The 19077-nt window shown below is 44.2% G+C and overlaps 1 protein-coding gene across 8 annotated transcripts in view; it reads right to left on the bottom strand.

Moving 5' to 3' along the window:
- LOC102905039 (cytidine monophosphate-N-acetylneuraminic acid hydroxylase) overlaps positions 1-19077 on the bottom strand; it is a 150572-nt gene that overhangs the window by 45898 nt on the left and 85597 nt on the right. For 4 of the 8 annotated variants that reach the window (XM_042278290.2, XM_076573065.1, XM_076573067.1 and 1 more), the window contains exons 2-3: positions 4891-5008; positions 4496-4696 (exon numbers count right to left, since the gene is read on the bottom strand). In XM_042278290.2, the coding sequence (XP_042134224.2) occupies positions 4496-4696; positions 4891-4898 (209 nt within the window). In that variant the 5' untranslated portion in view covers positions 4899-5008. Of the gene's footprint in view, positions 1-4495; positions 4835-4890; positions 5306-10642; positions 10759-19077 lie in introns of those variants that run through there. The other 4 variants (XM_076573064.1, XM_042278293.2, XM_042278292.2 and 1 more) reach the window with 3 other exon arrangements.

Genomic DNA, 19077 nt, shown 5'->3' with positions numbered 1-19077 from the left:
GCTGAGGATGACCATGAACTCCTAATCTCTCTGCCTCCTCCGAAGTGCTTTGGTTACAGATATGGTCCACTATGAGCTCACTATGCCTGGCTCAGTTTTATTTTGTTTTTTTTTTTTTATTTTTCAGTCAGAATTATATTCTGTAGCCCAAACTGGCACTAAACAAACAGAAATCCCTGTCTCAGTCTCCCAAGTACTGTGATCACAAGCATGAGCTACTATATTCAGTTCCCTTTCATCTCCCCAGAAAATCAAGCTTGTCAGACCTGGGGGTGCTCAATCAGAAGTAGGGAACAAACCGTTTCTCTCCTTATCTTCACAAATTCCTGCTGACATTCAAGAAGCAAAGAATTTTTTAACCGAGAAATGTCTCCTGCCAGAAACATTATTTTTTGAAGAAACTTAAAACATCTATGTTAACTTGTAAGCACATCACGCTGACATTTCCAAGCTCCATTATATTCAGAATTTTTAAATGTCCATTATTGGTCAGTCAGAAGACACAGTCCTTGGTTTGATTTAGGAAGGATTGCTTTGTGGCCCTTCGTTTCTCAGGAATGAGTGGACAACAACCTCTAAAAATTAGGAAGAGACATTCCAAATGGGACTGAAGGGCACACTAGAACCCAAGAGGGAAAGCTGACAGAACCAAGTGGAGCTGGGTGGCAGCTCGGTGGAGGGGGGGCAGGAGACAGGAGCGGGTGGGGAAGGGATAGGAGGAGACAAGAGAGAGAGGGGATGGAGGTGGGCACGAGGAGGACTCCCTCCACCCACCCACCCACCCCCACAGAAGCTACGAGAGCATGTTAGACTTAAGGATATGAGATGTACAGCTAAGATCTGTAGATCTTGGTTGGTTATGTGTCAGGAGGAAAACTGACTGAACGGCAGAGAGGGATGACTGTGCTTGACTGTACCCTGGAAAAGATGCTTCTCTAGGAATGCTAACTGCACAGAGGCCTGGAGCGGAAGGATGGAAGGCAGAGGCAAATGGGAGACACCACAAGCATGTAGTTTAACTACTGAGCCATGAGCACCACAAAGAATCAAGTGAGGAGTGCCCAGCCTCCCCGTGAGGCAGCAAAGAGAACAGCTCTGTGGGCTAAGGAACGACTCAGTGTGTGAAGGACTTGCCACACAAGCAGGGGAACTTGAGTCTAACCCCTCGCATTCCTGAAAAGGCTGGGAATGACAGCATGCACCTAACCAGCACCAGGAAAGTGGAGACAGGAAGATCCCCTAGGGCTTCCTAGCTTGATATACTCTAACTGGTGAGGTCCAGGTTCAGTGAGAGACCCTCAAAAAATCACATGTAGTGTGACTAAGGAAGAAAGCTCCTGTCTATATCTGCTCCCCTACACATATACACACATGCACACACATACATGCGCATACATATTCACACAAAACGGGGCTAAGCTGCTGGCAAAGTGAAACTAAGATCAACCACTGTAAGGCTTTGCATAAGGCAAGCATGGTTAGTCTGTGGTGAGAGACTCACCATATTTAGGTGCACAGACAACGTAGAACAATCAGTTCTTCCCAATAATCTGTGTATACAGACCACACAGGAAGTTCATGGCCCCACAGAATAGTAACAACGGCGAACATTCATTGGCTGTTCGTCTTAGTCTCCAGGTGATGTTCTTTTAAACATTTTTTGTAGGGTTTGAGTGAGTGGGTGGTTCTTTCTACGTGTGTGAATGTGTATATGCAGGTGTGCAAGCCAAAAGTCACTATCAGAAGTCTTACACAATTTCTTTTCCATTTATACTTTTCTCCTTTTGAAGTTTATTTTTAAAAAGCCTTACTATTTAAAAAACATCTTGCAAATAAAAAAAAGCATCACCCACCAAAGTTATCCAGGCCCAACGTCTGCACAACTTAATGAACTTCTACATGGTTAGAACTGACGCTCAGAGGAGAACGTGAAGCTTCAGTTGTACACTGTCCGCATGGACTGTATCGTATGCATTTATCCACTACCCGAAGCAAAATATCCACGGCAGCATTAGAACGAGAGTAACAATTAGCTTCATACTCTCCTCTTTCATAGCACGTGTCCATCTCGTGCCGTCACTCCTTCCTCATGACTTCCACTCACCCCTGTTGAGACAGGGCCTCTCACTGAACCTGGAGCTGGTTGATTAAGCCAGACTGGCTGGCTAGAAAGCCCTGGGGCTCCTCCTATCTCCCCAGAGGTTGGTAGGGTGGCGGGCACACGCCACAGTGCCTGGCTTTTCACATAAACAAACACTATGGATTTGAACGTGCTTCGTGCTTCGACAGCAAACACTTTACCCTCTCCGAAACCTGACGTGGTAGGTGATATTGTCATTTCACAAATAAGCAGACTGAGGCTGAAGAAGGTTATGAGCTTGTTCAAGCTTCTTCCTGAGCTGGTGAGTGGTGAGGCAGGCGTCTAATGCAGGCAGGCAGGGAGGGGCGATCACACTGTAGCACTTGGCTTTAACACCCGCTAAGTGGTTAGCTATGTGTAGGAAGACAGAAAATGCAAAGTTTCCCAACGACTACCAACAAGAGGAAAAACCTCCATCTACCCTGAGTGCTGTACAAATGTACCAGACATGGAAGGAAGTAAGATTCCCTCAGAAGAAAGCCAGACAGCCTACCTGGAATATTACCTGCCGTTTCTGACTACAGGTGTGACAGAGATCAGCACTGGAAAGTCTAATAACGTGTACATGTAATAACATGGACTGTGAAACTGTATGTATAATCACACAAATCTGTGGGTAGATTTGCGAATGTTCTAGATTTGGGGATTGTCCCCTGCACAATGATAGGAGGGCATTCTTTGATCACTCCTCAGGCCCCTCTTGGGGTGATGCTTTATTTGTGCACTCCAATAAAGCTTATCTGAGCATCAGAGGAAAAAGCCAGCCACTATATTAAACATAGAAGTCAAGCGATTGTAGCGCATGCCCTTAATCCTGGCATTCAGGAGGCAGAAGCAGGCCGATCTCTCTGAGTTCAAGGTCACACTGGGAACAGAGCCAGGCGTGGTGGCACAAGCCTTTAATCCCAGCATTAGTTAACCATGGAGGTCTGGAGGTCTGTACAGACAGACAGGAAGTGATAGAGCTGGGCGGAAAGAGAAAAGTGATGTAGCAGGGCAGAGAGAGGAAGTAAGAAGAGGCAGAGCACAGAAAGGCACAAAGGCACGGGTATACAGGAAGTAGCTTTCTCCTTGCCTGAGGATTTCAAGCGGTAAGAACGTGCCTGGCTTCTTCTGCTTCTCTGATCTCTCAGTTTTAACTGGCTCTGTTTTTTTGTTTTTTTAATAAGACCGTTTAGCAATTCGTCTTACATCCTCTAGCAACAAACTATCCACACATGACCAGAGGAACAAGATCAATAACAGAAAGGAAGGAAAAGGCCCAACACCCAGGGACTCAGCCCACATAGACCAGGACAGGCTGCCGAGGCTCTGGAGCCATGGTTCTCAACCCTCCTAATGCCGAGGCACCTTAACACGGTTCCTCATGCTGTGCTGACCCCCAACCAGAAAATTATTCCCTTGCTACTTCATAACTGTAATTTTGCTACTGTTATGAGTTGTAATGTAAATGTCTGTGTTTTCCGAGGGTCTCGGGTGACCCCTGTGAAAGGGTTGTTTGACACACACACACCCCCAAGGGGTCATGACTCACAGGTTGAGAACCACTGCTCTAAAGGGTTCCGCATTCATAAAGCGACTCACTGGTGCTGGCAAAGCACCCGGCCGGGAGCTCTCTTTAGCTGTGCCAGATAGTTCTCGGAAGCCAAACAACTCTGTTCTAACATTGCTGCTGCCTGACAAGAGACATTCTCTGTGGGGAAGGAGGCTGGCAAAAGCATGGATTCTTGGAAGGAAGCAACCAAAACCACTCCTGTTTACGACAGGGTCAGCTGGGGCTCTACCGCTCCTGTAAGCAGGGCTCGGCTGACAGAAAAATTCCATCTGCTTTCCAACAAGGTTTGCAATGGGCTCTCTGTCTGTCTGTCTGTCTGTCTCTTTCTCTGTCTGTCTGTCTCTCTCACTCTCGTGTGTGTGTGTGTGTGTGTGTGTGTGTGTGTGTGTGTGTGTGTATGTGTGTGTGTGTGTGTGTGTGTGTGTGTGTGTGTGTGTGTGTGATATCCTGGGAGATGGAAACTTCTAAAAGACTTGAACCTTTGATGACTGCAATACCACATGTGTGTGTGCTCACACCTGCAACTTGAACATCCCCACACACGTACACAAACCCTAGAAGCTAAGTTACAGTAGCCTAGGACTGTCAAGTCCAGTTAGAGTTCTTAGAAAGAGAGAAGAGAAAGGGAATCTCAGCAAAACACAAATTGGAAGTCAGGAGACTGTCCCAATGAAACAAGAGGAAAGCTTACAAGAAGCAGTTTGCTGAGTGGGTCATTTCAAATGTCTAGGTGAGCACGTTTCCTGTCAAATCCAACTGCACATGGGGTCCCCGGCAAGAGAGCAAAGGACCCACGGTACCTTCCGTCTAAGTCCTCGATGTCTTTCAGGAACAGGCCTCCTTGGTGCTTGCAGAGGTTCTTGCATGCCTTCAGGTGGTCCTTCTCCTTGTACAAGATGAACTCTTTGCCAGTAGCCTTATTTCGGAAAAAATTGATTCCTTCCTTGAGGTTGGCAGTTTCAGCTGGTGACAGAGACAGCAGGGTCTCCGCTCTCTGTCTGCTGCTGGGAGGAAGAGAGAGCGTTGTGAGGAGCATTAGTGGTGCTGGGTTTGAAAGAATAAGCCATTCTGAGCTGACAGCTCAGAATTTCGTCTCCCACAGCCCATGCTCCCTCATAGTGCCCTTTCTCCACCCTTCAAATCCATGGAAGTGTGCATTCCGCTTTCCTCTGGAACTGAGCCCCCTCCCACTTGCCTGTCCATCGTTTGCCAGCTCCTGGGTATGTCAAAGCCACTGCTGCAGTTCTTTCCTCTTCTTCTGTGGTTCTCTTGCTCACACCAGGAAGGTGAAGACTGGGCGGTCGTTAAACTGCCTGGAGAGAGAATGTTTACCCAAATTCACTATTTCCGTTGATAATGTTTCTTCTCCCCCACCCCCACCTCTTCTTAAAGCCTGGGTCTTCGGTTCAACTTTCCCTGACTTCCCTTTTACATCTGGACATCCTTCAGCCGCGTAGGGAGTTCAGGTCCTCCAGGATCGCCATCCACTTATAGGTTCAGCTAGAACTTGCCCCTCCTTGGCCAAGCCTCCTGGAGCCATGCCTGGCTCTTCTGTGCAATCCCACCCCCAGAGTACCAAAGCAGCACCTGGTACGCTGCCTGCTCCCTTTATAGTGCCCACTTAGAGAGCCCCGTCTTTAGTTTTCTCTTACGACATTTAGCTCACAGCCTTTCCCATGATGTCTTCATCAGTTAGCTATTTAACAAATTAACCCTCTCAGGCACTAAGTCTGAATGCCTTACAGAAAACTTCAGCAGCACATGAGATATGGAAGCACCAGGTTTTACTTCAGCCCAGTTTCTGTACAGGCTCTCTCTTCTGGGAACTTTGAATCATAACAAAATCGAAGTTCTGTGGAGAGGTTTTTCAAAACGTACCTCTTTGCTTGTCTGTGATGCAAAAATCTGGGTGTACATGGTTTACTTGTATCTTTTACTCCAAGCGTAAAGTGGCCCAAATTATCTCCTCTCCTCATGTTGCCTTTAAAAATGTGCTCAAGTGTATGTGGGGACGATTTCACTTTCAGTCTGTAAATGTCTTAGATCAAAAGGCAAAAATAATTGGTGGGGCGGGAAGTGGCAGGGCGAGGAACTCAAGCTATTTTCCATTCTAAGCAGAGGAAGGCACAGCTCCGGGGCAGATGCACATCTTACAGCAGAGTCACTGTCCCCTGTGTCCTGCGCTCCCTCCAGTTCCGTTCACAGCAGATGTGGCATCTTTCCAGAGATGCATTCTAAGTGAATATGGTAGGAAGGAATCATTTCCCTGACTTTTAACAGTGTAAACAGCTAACACCCACTTCAAAGCAAGCACAGGCACTGCACCTGTGGTGGGTAAAGATGCACAGACCAATCATCTTCGGATGCTGTGATCTTCGGATGACTTGATTGGATGGATCACAAGACCCACATTCCATGTTAGAGTCCGAGCTGTGTCACCACTGAAGGAAGCAGCTGGAATGAGCTGCCCCTCTTTCTGCATCACATGCAGCCACATTGGAAATAACATAAAGGAGAAAAAAATATTGGTGCTCCAATGTACAAGCTTGTTTTTGAGACAGGGTCTCCTGGAACCTATCCTGGGCTCAAACTCATTATGTAGGCAGTGATTGAATCTCCTGCCTCTACCTCCGAAGAGCTAGGTTTACAGGTGCTTCTACCATGTGCACCAACACCTACACCTACATGTTCTTATGTATGGTTTTCAGAAGTATTTGATAAGCATTCATTACTCCCTGAAATCAGGAAAATGAAATTATTGTAAATTATCATTTGGGTACAAATACTTATACCAAGTTTTAAAAATACGCCTTTAATGCTTTGATATTTTCAAATAGTCTATTATCCTTTAAAAATGGCCATCAGGGGCTGGGGGAGATGGCTCAGTGATTAAGAGTGCTGGTTGCCCTGACAGAGCATTCAGGTTCAATTCCCAGCACCCACATGATGTCTGGTAACTATCTGTAACTCCAGTCCTAGGCCTTGGTGCTTGAGGCTCAAGGCACATGCACAGGTACACAAAATAAATAGACAAACTTTTCAATGACTATTTCAAAGAGACAGGATGTGGCTCAGTTGGTACAGTGTTTATCCCGCATGAAGAAAACCCTGGGTTTGATTCCCAGCACCCAATAAACTGAGCATGGCCACACATACCAGAAGACAAAAGGGTCAGAAGTGCAAGGGCATCCTCACCTACATAGCAGATCAAGGCCCACCTGTGTTACAGGAATCCCTGTCTCCAATAATGATGATGATGATGATGATGATGATGATGATGATGATAAATAATTATAACAGATATACATAAAGACTATTATATAGAGAAATATATCCGTCCTAATTATGGTGATATTTTATTTGTGCTGAAATGTAATTTTATTTGTATGTTAATAAATAAAGTTGCCTGAGGGTCAGAGCTAATAGCAAGCCAATAGCAGAAGTCTGGCAGTGGTAGCACATGCCCTTTATTCCGATCACATGACAGGCAGAGTCTGTGTGTTCAAGGACACCACCAGCATGGAGACACATGCCTTTAATCTTAATACCAACCGTAGAAGAACTGGAGGTCTGTATAGACAGGCAGTGACGAGGAGGTCATGTGGTTGGGTTTACAACCAATGAGAAGGCAGAACAGAAAGTCAATAAAAAGACAGACACACAGGAAGTAGGTCTCTTTCTCAGGGGAAGGACAGCAGTGGCAACGGGTGATAAGAAGGTGGTTTTAGTCTTGGCTCTTGGCTACTGCTCTGACCTCTTGGGTTTTTAACTCTGCATTTGGCCCTGTGTTTCTTATTTAATAAACCATTCAGAATTACATTTACACCTAATGGCTTAAAACATCCTGAGTTCTTGTTATTTTGTCTGTCACAGAATTTTTGATGGGATGCTCTTCATTTGCTTCTCACTAATTGTTTTGTGTGTGTGTGTGTGTGTGTGTGTGTGTGTGTGTGTGTGTGTGTTTGCTTTAGATAGAGTCTCTATGTAGCTACGGTTGGATTTCAACTTGCCATGTAGACCATGCTGGCCTCACACTCGAAGAAGTTTGCCTGCCTCTGCTTCCTACGTGTTAGGATTAAAGGTGTGCACCACCATGTTAGGCTGCTCTACCTTTTAAAAATATGTTGTCACTATGTTTTCCTCCAAGTCAGTCTCCAGAGTCCAGCCTCCCAGGTGTGCCCCACAGCAACACAGAGGCCAGCTTTGTTTGTTTGTTTGTTTGCTTTATGGTGCGGTGGCTCACATCTTTGTACTTAGAAATACTAGGCAAGCATTCCACCTGTGAGCCTCATCTTTGTCTTTTTTCGGTGATTAATTATGAACTAGCTATAACTCGTCTTCATAAGCAGTCCATGTATCTCATCTGAACTGTCTGCTAGAAATTGCCCATCTTACGAGAACAGCAAATTAACTTAAGAAGCCTTTAGAAGCAGTTGCTGTTATGAGGCTGTGCACCCAGGACCATGAATGGAGGAACATAGGGTCCTGGCCCTAGGCTCTGTTGCAAGCCTGGATGGGAGCCACGGCTCCATGCATACGCCACATCTGATGGGCAGAGATTGCTCCATTTGGGTACCACCATGCCTGGCCAGGTCAGAAGCCCCTTAACTGCTGCTCTGCTCCCTGCAGGGACAGCCCAGACAAGGTGGAACAGATGTCCGAGACATCTAGGATGCACCACACACCCTGGCACCTGATAAGTAAGACCCTCAGGTGCAGCTGCAGCCACAGCTCTACCCATCCAGTCACACCCTGACTGAGAGGAGCCAAGTGACAGCAGCAGTGGTTGTGGGTCTCAGCTGAAGCCTTCGGGCCACCTTAGAAGAGGGCCTGGACAGTAGAGGGGTCACCTCAGTTGCTGTGTATCGGGATGACGACGACAAGAGAAAGCTGAGCAAGAAGGTATCGGCACACATACCTCAGGATCCATCCATGCGAGAGGCTCTCAAGTTACATATCCAAGAGGAGATTGGAAAGTGCCAGCGCGCAGATGGCTCAAGTTTAAAAGAGGTTTTGCTTGTAGAGAGAAGAATAAGGATGGATGACTTTCCGGCCTCTGAGCCTAATGGGAACTCACCATGGAATGTTGACAATTACTTGAAACATGAACCCCTTTGAATTCTTGTCATCTCCACCAAGAATCACATGGCCAAGGAGCCCTAAGTGCCCTGTTTCCCTCTGAGTGGAGTAAGGATTAAAAGTAAAAACCTTCCTAATAAAGGGCAAGAGGCAAGGTGTTTTCAGGGCGCTGGTTAATGCGGTTAGAAGACAGGGATAATGGGATTGCTGCACCTTCAAGACCAGCCCGGGCTACAAAACAAGACCCTGTCTCAGAAACAAACAAAAAAGCTGGGTGCACTGGCTGTGTTAGTTAGTGGTTAATACACTTTCCCCCACCCTGCTTTTTTCATCATTACCAATATTTAAACCAACGTATAAATGAATAAGGTAATTATGCAAATGTTTTGAAAAAATTACATTAGTTATCATAGTAAAGTGCCTATTTTAACATAGGCAATGCTATTGATTTACTACTTTCAAGATCTGTAGCAAATTAGATGTGGTGGTTCACTTCTAAATTTATCTCAGTGTTGGGAAGGTTGAGGCAGGAAGATCATGAGTTCAAGGCCTGCCTCAGCTACATGGTGAAACTCTGTCTCACAGAAGGAGGTGAGACACAGCACTGTGATACGTTGAGAATTTATTTTGAAAACCCAAAATCTAGAGACATACCTGTAGTCTCAGCACTTAGGAGGTCAAAGCAGGGTCATTAAGAGTTCAAAGTCAGCTGCATACATACCGAGTTCCAGGTCAGCCTGGACTACAGGTGAGACACTGCCTCAATAACGAATCATAATGCCGACCTCTCACTAACATAAAAAGGGGAAAGTTCTCTGGGGTAAGATTTCACTCATGCTCTGGTGCTCTCGCAATCATGAGAGTCACTCCAGAGCAGTGGTTCTCAACCTGTGGGTTACAACCCCTTTGGGGTCAAATGACCGTTTCACTGGGGTTGCCTAAGACCATCAGGAAAAAAAAAAAACACCATATTTACATAACAGCAGCAAAATTACAGTTAGGAAATAGCAATGGAAATAATTTTATGGTTACACAACGTGAGGAGCTGTATTAAAGGGTCGCAGCATGAGGAAAGTCGAGAACCACTGCTCTGGAGGACCATGGTCATGGCTTCTAGTTCAGGGTTGAAGGTTGAGGGAGAGACAGGGGTAAGAATATCAGTGAAGCTGGGTCTAGTGGAACAGGAGGCCATAATCAAGGCGCTGCTCATAAACCAAGTAATCGTTCAGGGGCTGTACTCAGGGAAGGGAATGGAGGGGAAAGAATTGCCAACTTACAGGTCCATTAAACAGGTTACAGGTTGCTAAACATGGCATCTTTTAAAATTTATTCTTTCATAATTTTATGATGTCTGTGATCACAGTCCCCACCTCCTTTGTCCTCTCTTATCCTTTGCCTCTCCCACCAAACCTCTCCTTCTCCTCAAGCCCATCTCCCACACTTGATCTTTTTCTTTTCTTGTGGCCCATTATATTGTGAGCCTGAATAGAGGGTTATTTACTTGAGCAAAGGCTGTGTCACTGAGGACAGTGGCTTCCCATCCCCCAGAAAGCATTTGCTGCCTCTTGTCAGGTCCAAAGAAACTCCCCGCAAATCTGGCACCCGTTCCCCTCTTCCAAAGCAGCCATTTCCTTATCACTGTCGGAAGGGGCAAATGGTTATCTGTGGTGCCCATTTGCATCCCAAAGCCCATGCTGGCCTCACTGAGTGTGAGTACCTGTGGCTCTTCTCACCCAGCCCCGCCCCTGGACTGTAAGTACCTGTGGCTCTTCTCACCCAGTCCCACCCCTGGACTGAAATTCTCTCGCCCCCGCCCACCCATTTCTCGGTCCCCATGTGTTCTCAGCTCCCTCCTGGAGCTTTCTCACCTCCACCGAGGAGCTATCCTTGTCCTTGTCCGTGCTTTTGCTGTTTGTCCTTGGTCGCTGGAGCCTTCCGCTCAGTCCCTTACGCCCTCCTGAGCCTCCGTGGTATTGGAATCTTCCCTTGGGTAGAGTTCCCATTTTGTGACCTTTCCCCTCCTCATCTGATTTTTTTTATCTAATCTCTTTTCCTCCTCTGACTGAGAGATTTCATCAAAGCTTTGCTGTCTTTCTGCATATGCTTTGGTCTTAGTACAGGTCAACGGCTAAAACATGACACACTGGATTTTTAAATTCTTGCAGACTGTAGCCTCGTCTGTCACTGCACAAATGATCCTCAAACCTCTTCTATCTAAACGTTTATGCCCTCAAAAGTGTCTTGTCTCGAAGCCTTTTCTTCTTTACACTCTTGAAAATCTCTTATCTCTATCATTTCTTTGCTCTTTGCTCTAAAAAAAAACTCTTAAGAATATGCTGTAAATGCTATCACAGGATTCGTAAGTTCATTGGTTATGGTTAAAAAATATAAAATCTGGCCGTTCGGTCCTGAGTTCAATTCCCAGGAACCACGTGGCTCACAACCATCTATAATGAGATCTGGTGCCCTCTTCTGGCCTGCAAGTATACATGAAGGCAGAACACTGCATTCACACTAAATAAATAAATCTTTGAAAAAAAATCTATAACAAAAAACTAGCTTAAAACTTGTAACAAAAGACCAATGATTAAAAAATCTATACATAGATAATCTTAATTTACTACAGCATAGTATATATGTGATTCATGTAAAAAATATATATGTAAAATAGATGTTTTTAAATAGCAAACATGTAGCTTGTCTTCATCTTGGCTGATGACCTCATCAGGATGAAAGCAACTATGTGGCTGGCAGCTCTTTTTACCAAGGCTAAGAGAGTACATGCCATATAACTCCACCACCGTCTTGATTAAGATGACCATGTGGTATAAACCAACTAAGACAGCACTCATAAAACTTTATAGTTCCGCTGAGTCCTCTGCTTATCATTATATCTCCTTATAGACTGAGGAGGCAACAGCAGCTCTTTTGGACTTTTGTATGATGACTTTTGTGCTGAGAGTAAAAATTTTCAATTAAAAAACCATATATTTGATTAATACAGTATGTTTGATTAAGATTTATAAATTCCTAAGGTTCTAAAAATTTACTCAGGTTAAACCAGAAACTGACTTAGAGATAGAGGTCTAACCACTTATGTCTTTGCTGTGTTCAACACCAATTCTTAAAAAAATTTAGATAAGTAATAAAACGTTTTTGGTAAATAAGGCTTTAAAATTCCTAAGGTCTACTCAGGTTAACAGTGACTGACTGGGGTATGTGTCTAGCCCCTTTGTCTTGGCTGACTTTGTTAGGCTTTAGCTATACACACTGTCAACATTCACACTTGGAGCAAAGGACGGCTTTGCCATCCCTCCGAGCCCGACCTGGGGGAAGGCTTTGCCAGTTTGCTCATGCCCATGTCAACAATGCATATTCACTCAGGATTTCATTTGCTCTTTACATAGTGGTTCAAGGCTTCCCTGGCTTCCCACAGCCCTGCTACAATTCCTGCCATAAATTCTCTCAGTGATGGACCTGGAAATGTAAACTGAAGTAAACCCTCTCCTCCCCAAGTTCATATTGGTCATGGTGCTTTATCACAGCAATAGAAAACCCAAGTAAGATGTAAGTTTTCACCTTAGGAATCTAGAAAAAGAAAAACAAATTCAAGGCAGAAGAAAAGAAATTACAAGCTGAGCAAAAAATATGTGGAATTGGAATCAGGAAATGAATATATAATAATCTGTAAACCCAGGCTGGGGATGTGGCTTGGTGGGAGAGCACTTGCCTAGAATGCAGGAGGCCCTGGGTTCAACTCCAGCACCAAAACAGCCAAATAATAAGCCTGTAGCTATGAAAAAGTAGACAAATGTAGGTGGACTTCAACTCATGTTGGATTTACAACCTGATAAAACAATTATAAGCCAAAAATATAAGTGAAATGCATTTAAAACATCCAGTCTAGTGAACGTCATAGTTTAGCAACACAGTACACTATCCAAGCATGTCAAAGCTTTGGCCTGTGGGCCATGTGTATGCCAGGGCAGCTATGAACACAGCCCAGAACACTGTATAAAAGAATGTCATATGCCAGTGTCAAAAGATTAGACACTCCTGCCAGAGTATCTGTCATTTACCATAGTGATTACCTGGCTGATTAGGAGCTGTGGCCATTGTACAGCAGTCTAAGAGGATTATACTGCATACTACTGGCCTAGGAAAATATGAACATTCAAAGTAGAGTTTCTTCTGAATGTATACTACTTCTGTACTATCAAAAGGTCAAAAAAATTATAAACTGCCGAAGGACCATTTGAACCAATATCAGAAATGAAAAGGACAACACTACAGATCCCACAGCCATTAAAGGAGCAATAAAAGGATGCTACGAAAAGCCCCGCTTGCAGATTTGCCAAACTAGATGAGACAGATTCCAACACACACCACTACACACACACACACACACACACACACACACACACACACACACACACACCAAAATAAAAACAATAGCAACAACAGAAAAACTACTCCAAAAGAAAATTACCAATATTTAATTATATGAAGATGATAATATATTCATTCCAAAACACCATAAGAGAGTAAAAAGATAAAAAGTAAAGATGACCCATTTGCTTGTACAAATGACAAAAGAATTCTCTGCAGAGTGTATAAGAGTTTCCACAAATCCATGATTGCCACACCCGCGACAGTGTCGCCCATGTGACAAATGCCGATCTGGTGGTCTCACAAGGAAGAGGGGCACATGTCTCTCGAGGCTAGGCCCCCAGCGGTCCCCTGGCAATCAGCCCAAGCAATGGTTCTTAGATACATTGTTCCCTAAAGCCTTCCGTGGATGGTTGGCAAGACTCCTGTTTCTTTCTTCTTTCCTGACAATAACAACCTCCCTGTGCCTGGATTCCGGAGAGACGCTGGCTTGACGTACCTGATAACTCCTGAACTGTTACACCGGCACCGCCCCCAGTGATTCAAGCCCTTGTGCAGATAGCACAAAAAACCCCTACTTCAGTGGGGGCACTAATGGATGGATTAGAACAGAAAGAGCTAATGATTCAGGTTCCCACAGATTCTGAGGAAGAAAAGGCAAAAGTAAAAAGATTGTTAGGTAACCCTCACTCAGCTCATGCAAACTCACAAGAAAGAGAACTTAGGAAACTGGCAACTCCCACAAGAATGGATGGAAAGTACATTCAATACCGTATTAATGGGAAATGGTGGACACCCCCTCGTTGGAATCCCAGAAGTAGGAATTACTTAGATCCACCCCTTTTACAGGGCTTATGACTATGAAGGGAATCGGTTGGGTAAATCATGGGGGAAAAAGAATGTTGTGGAATCAGTTGCCTTTTATGGAAAGGCTGGCTAGAAGCAGAAAGGTATGGTGTACATATGATAGGCAGACAAGGTCAGCTATATTGAGGGGTATAGCACCTGTGCTAAAGAGGTAGGCTAAGGCTCTTGGCGAGGACTTTGTAACTGTCTTTAATAAATTTCTAGAAATGGATTACCAGTTATTGAGTACGTGATCTGGCTCTTAGGGTTCAGGCCACAGCATGTCTCTGAAAGGATTAATCATTCTGAAAACCATATTGTGTGACCACAAAAGATTGCGTCTATTGCTTTCCTTTTGCCCCTGGGCTTAATTCCTTGTTAAGATTGTATAAAATCTCAGCCTGATGTTCAGTAAAATTGCAGCCGTTTCACAGCATACTCCGGTGTCCGTGTCTGTCTGTCATCACCGAATCCCAATTATCCTGAGCACCTTCACCCCGTTCTCCCTTGGTCTGGTGGCCCTACTGAGACCCAGTCCGCAGCACATGATTACAGGGAAAATAGGCCAAAAAGGTTTGGAAGGACCATCTACACAAGGGAATATTCAAACTGTCAATAAATGTTTAAAGGGAGCCAAACATCTCTCATAATTGTAGTAATAAAAATTAAAACCATAACAAGACATGGTTGCACCCACTAGATGAACTCAAATGAAAACAACTGAGAATATCAATGTTGTTTTGGGGTGTGGCGTGGTAATAGAAAGGCTTATAAGTTACTGGGCACATGCAATGTGATTCAATCACCCCGAATCTGAAGTGGCATTGTCTGGAAAAACAGAAAGTACACATGGGCCTCACCTCCCAGTACTGTTCTAGTCTCAAAACTGAACAAGGATATGCATATCTTCTTCAAGACACATGTACAAGAATGCACAGCAGCATTATTTACATTAGCACTCAACTAGAAAGCTCAAATATTTAACAATGAAATAATAACTTATAGCTGCATAGGTTTTATAGGTAAATTATACATTGTCATATTAGGGTATCATGACACAGAATTCAGTAGGAAAAAAAAAACAATTGAAACAATTTGCAAAGACATGTAACAATAATCCACACACGACACTCGGGGGGGGGGGGGGGTAGAAACCACATATGGAAATGCAAGCCATGATTTCCTTCAGATGAAGCTCCTCAATGGACAAATTCAACGTCCACTGTTTAGTAATGTGAACAAAATATTTCATCTCCAGTGGGACAGCTATAACTAGAAAAAAAAATGAGCTATGGACCAATCAACTAAAGCACAATACAGAAGCAGGTTTGTAGTTAAGTGTAAATGGCCACACTAGAAAAGAAAACTACAGCCAATTGTCTCTGCCTCCGATGATTCAGTGGGAGAGAGCAGAGCCACTAAATCCAGGGTGGGTAGAAGGAAGAACTCAACAGAGTGGGTGTTCATAAAGTAGAACAGAGCACAGCAGGAAGGTCAACCAAATCAGTTGTTCCAGAAACAGATCCGATAGACCATTTGGGAAGATTACACATATCAGAAATGAAAGAGGGTATACTAATTACCATCGTCTCTATGTAGGCAAAATGGGTTGATTCCTAGAATTGCCAAACCTGTCTCATAAGGAAATAAATAATCAAAATAAATTCATTATAGGTAAGCACAATCGAATTAATAGCAACGCATCCCCTTTCCTCAGCTGCTGCCAGAGTTCTTGACCCCTCTAGGGTCTCCAAGGCCGCCTTGCGGTGAGGCCCTCACATCACATGGGGTCTGTAGCACAGTGCCTGAAGTACTCACCAATCCTAGGTGTGAGTTCAGCTGCCTTTACTCGGCCCTCACTCTCTACAACAGGGTGCCTAGTCACGGAGGACAAGATCAACGCCTTCATTAAAGCAGCGACTGTCAGGTGCTGAACTTCTCTGGACTGCCTTATTCGCAAAGGCCTTGGCTAATACCAACACTGGGAGCCTCATCAGCAATGCAGGGCCTGGTTGTCCTGCTCCCTGCTGAAGCCACACCAGCAGGGGATGCTGCCCCCTCTACTGCTGCTGCCCCAGCCGAGGAGAAGACACTAGAAACAAACAAACAAACAAAACAAAAACAAAAACAAAAACAAAAAAAAAGGGAGAATCTGAGGAGTCTGATGATGACATGCGATTTGGTCTTCTTGACTAAACCTCTTTTGTTGACATGTTCAATAAAAAGCCAAAGGTATAAAAACAAAAGGAAACCTAAACAGTTCTCTAGCTGGAGGTATAGCTCAGCTGTAGAGCATGTGTTCAGAACATGCAAGGCCCAGAACCAAACAAAATAAACTTCACTCCAGAAGTGACACCCAAGCCCAAACAGCTTCGCTGATGAATTCTAGCAAACATTTACAGAAGAATTCATAACAGTCTTTCGCACACCCTTCCAGACCAAATGGGATTCATCCCCCTCCCCCCAAAATAAGCTTTACTGAACATCTGAAAACCAGTTTGTGGACCAGCAAAGTTAGTGGGTAAAGGTGTTTGCCACCAAGCCTGGAGGTCTGGGTTTGATCACTGGGACTCACAAGGTAGAAGGGAAGAAGCAACTTGCACACATTGTCCTCTGACCTCCACATGTGTGTCTACTCACAACTCACAAAATCATCTTCCAAGAAATCTGTGTAACATCTTCATAGCATAAAAGATAATCACGTGATAGCATAAAAGCTGCAGGAAGACTGAAGAAAAAAACCCTCTCATCCTTTAAAAAAACTGCTGCAAACTTAGAGTTGTAAGAAATTCTTACAACCTGACTATAGTAATCTATGAAACATTTCATAATCTTTTATGAAAAGATTACAAAAGTAATCCTTTGTAACATTAATATCAAAAGAGGGAGTGCTTTATCCCCCAACATAGGAGGAAAATCAGTGATATCTATTCTTCTCACACCAATTCATCATCTTAGTAGAGGTTCTAGCCAGAAAAGATGGGCTAAAACATAAATAAATAAATAAATAAACAAACAAATAAATAAATAAATAAATAAATAAATAAATAAATAAAAGTGTCCAGATCAGAAAGGAATTGTGAAACTTTGCAGACAACATGATTGTATACAGAAAACCCTGAGAGTGCCACCAAAAACAAGCTCCCAGAGCTAATTCCATTCAGAATGTCATCTTTAAAACAATAAGGGGCTAGAAAGAAGTCGTAGCAGGTAAAAGCATGTGTTCCTCTTGCAGAGGATGGGAGTTTGATTCCCAGCCCCCACGTTGGGCAGCTTAAACCCCACCTGCGACTCCAGCTCTAGGGGATCCAACACTCTCTTGTGGCCTCTGTGGCACCTACACACATGTGGCATATACATATAGACACATAAATAAAAATAAATCTAAAAAATTAAACAGACATATATTTTATGAAAAGACGATTATAAAGTACCGTTTAAAGGAAGTAAAGACCTAAGTAAAGAGAGAAAGATATCCTATATTCATGGAATGAAAGACAAAGTCAGATGACCTCTCCACATTTATCTACAGATTTAATGCAATTCTTATTTAAATCCTGGAAATTGGCAAATTAGATTCGAAAGAGCCTAAACAATAATCTGGAAGAAAAACAACAGAGCTGCAAGGATCGTGTCTAAATTTCAAAGCCTACAGAACTACAAAGTCAGCAATAAAGGTGAACATACACATGGAAGGGATAGACATAAGCAGCCAGAGTCCGAACAGTGAGTATTTAGTCCCTTCATTTCCAACAAAGATTTTAAGACCCTTTGATGCAGGATGAATGGTCTTTCCACCCACTGTGCTGGGATAACTACACAGACACAAGCAGAAGATGAGCTGCACTCCCACCCCAAACAACATGCAAACATTAACTCAATACTGATCACAAAGAAAAATGTAACAGCTTAAACTATAAACCTCTCTAAGCAAATGGTGGGGAGTTTGTTTTGAGGATTTCTGGACTGAGAAAGTGTCACGACCATTCAATGACCGTAACATGGCTGAGTTCATTAGGTTCCTGCTCTAACAGGCCTGCAGAGGAGCCTACAAGTATCCCACGCCACACTATCCAGGGGCTTTGTGGTGCCACCTTTTGGTTGGTGATGCAGAATCAATCCAAACGTCCATTGGTGGATGAGTGGATGAAGAAAATGTGGTATATGTTGGTTGTGAGCCTAGCCTCTAACAGCTGAGCCATAGGACTCCTAGCAACGGGGGATACGGAGCCTGAACTAGCCATCTCCTATAACCAGGCAAGGACACCAACCGAAACACAAAACCTTCAACTTACAATTAGTCCTGCCTGCAAGATGTGCCGGGGTAAAGGTGGTGCAGAACTTGTGGAAGTGGCCAACCCATGACTGACTGGTCCAGCCTGAGACCCATGACATAAGAGGGAGCCCACCCTTGACACTGCCTGGAGGGCCAGGACCCAGACGCTAGATATCCAAGAGACCCAGGATAGAACCAAACACAACTGAAAAAAAAAAGTCAATGATTCCTAATGATATTCTGTTATACTCATTAGGTGAATCTTGTGGAATCCTACGGAAGATGAGGAGGAAGGATTGTAGGAGCCAGAGGGGTCAAGCACACCACAAGAAAACCCACAGATCAACTAACTGGGCTCATAGGGGCCCACAGAGACTGAACTGATAAGGGAGCCTCCATGGAACTGACCTAGGCCCCTCTGCATACATGTCACAGTTGTGTAGCTTGATCTTCTTGTGGGACTCCTAGCAGTGGGAGCAGGGGCTGTCTTTAACCCTTTTGCTTGCTTTTGGGACCCTTTTCCTCCTACTGGGTTGCTTTGTTCAGCCTTAATACAAGGAGCAGGGGTAGAGGGTGGGTGGGTGGGTGTGTACCTAGTCTTACTGAAACTTGATGTCCATGGAAGGCCTTCCTTCTGGAGATAGAGTAAGAATGGATGGGGGGGGGGGTGAAAGAGGAACTGGGAGGAGAGGAGGGAGGGGAAACCACAGTTGGGATGTAACATAATAATAATAATAAAAAGAAAATGTGGTGGATATACAAGCACAGTAGAATATCAGCTCCATTTTGAAA

This window comes from Peromyscus maniculatus, chromosome 5, assembly GCF_049852395.1.
Source record: "Peromyscus maniculatus bairdii isolate BWxNUB_F1_BW_parent chromosome 5, HU_Pman_BW_mat_3.1, whole genome shotgun sequence".
Taxonomy (NCBI): domain Eukaryota; kingdom Metazoa; phylum Chordata; class Mammalia; order Rodentia; family Cricetidae; genus Peromyscus; species Peromyscus maniculatus.
Note: the sequence above shows the minus strand (reverse complement) of the source record. Positions and strands in the feature narration are given on the sequence as shown.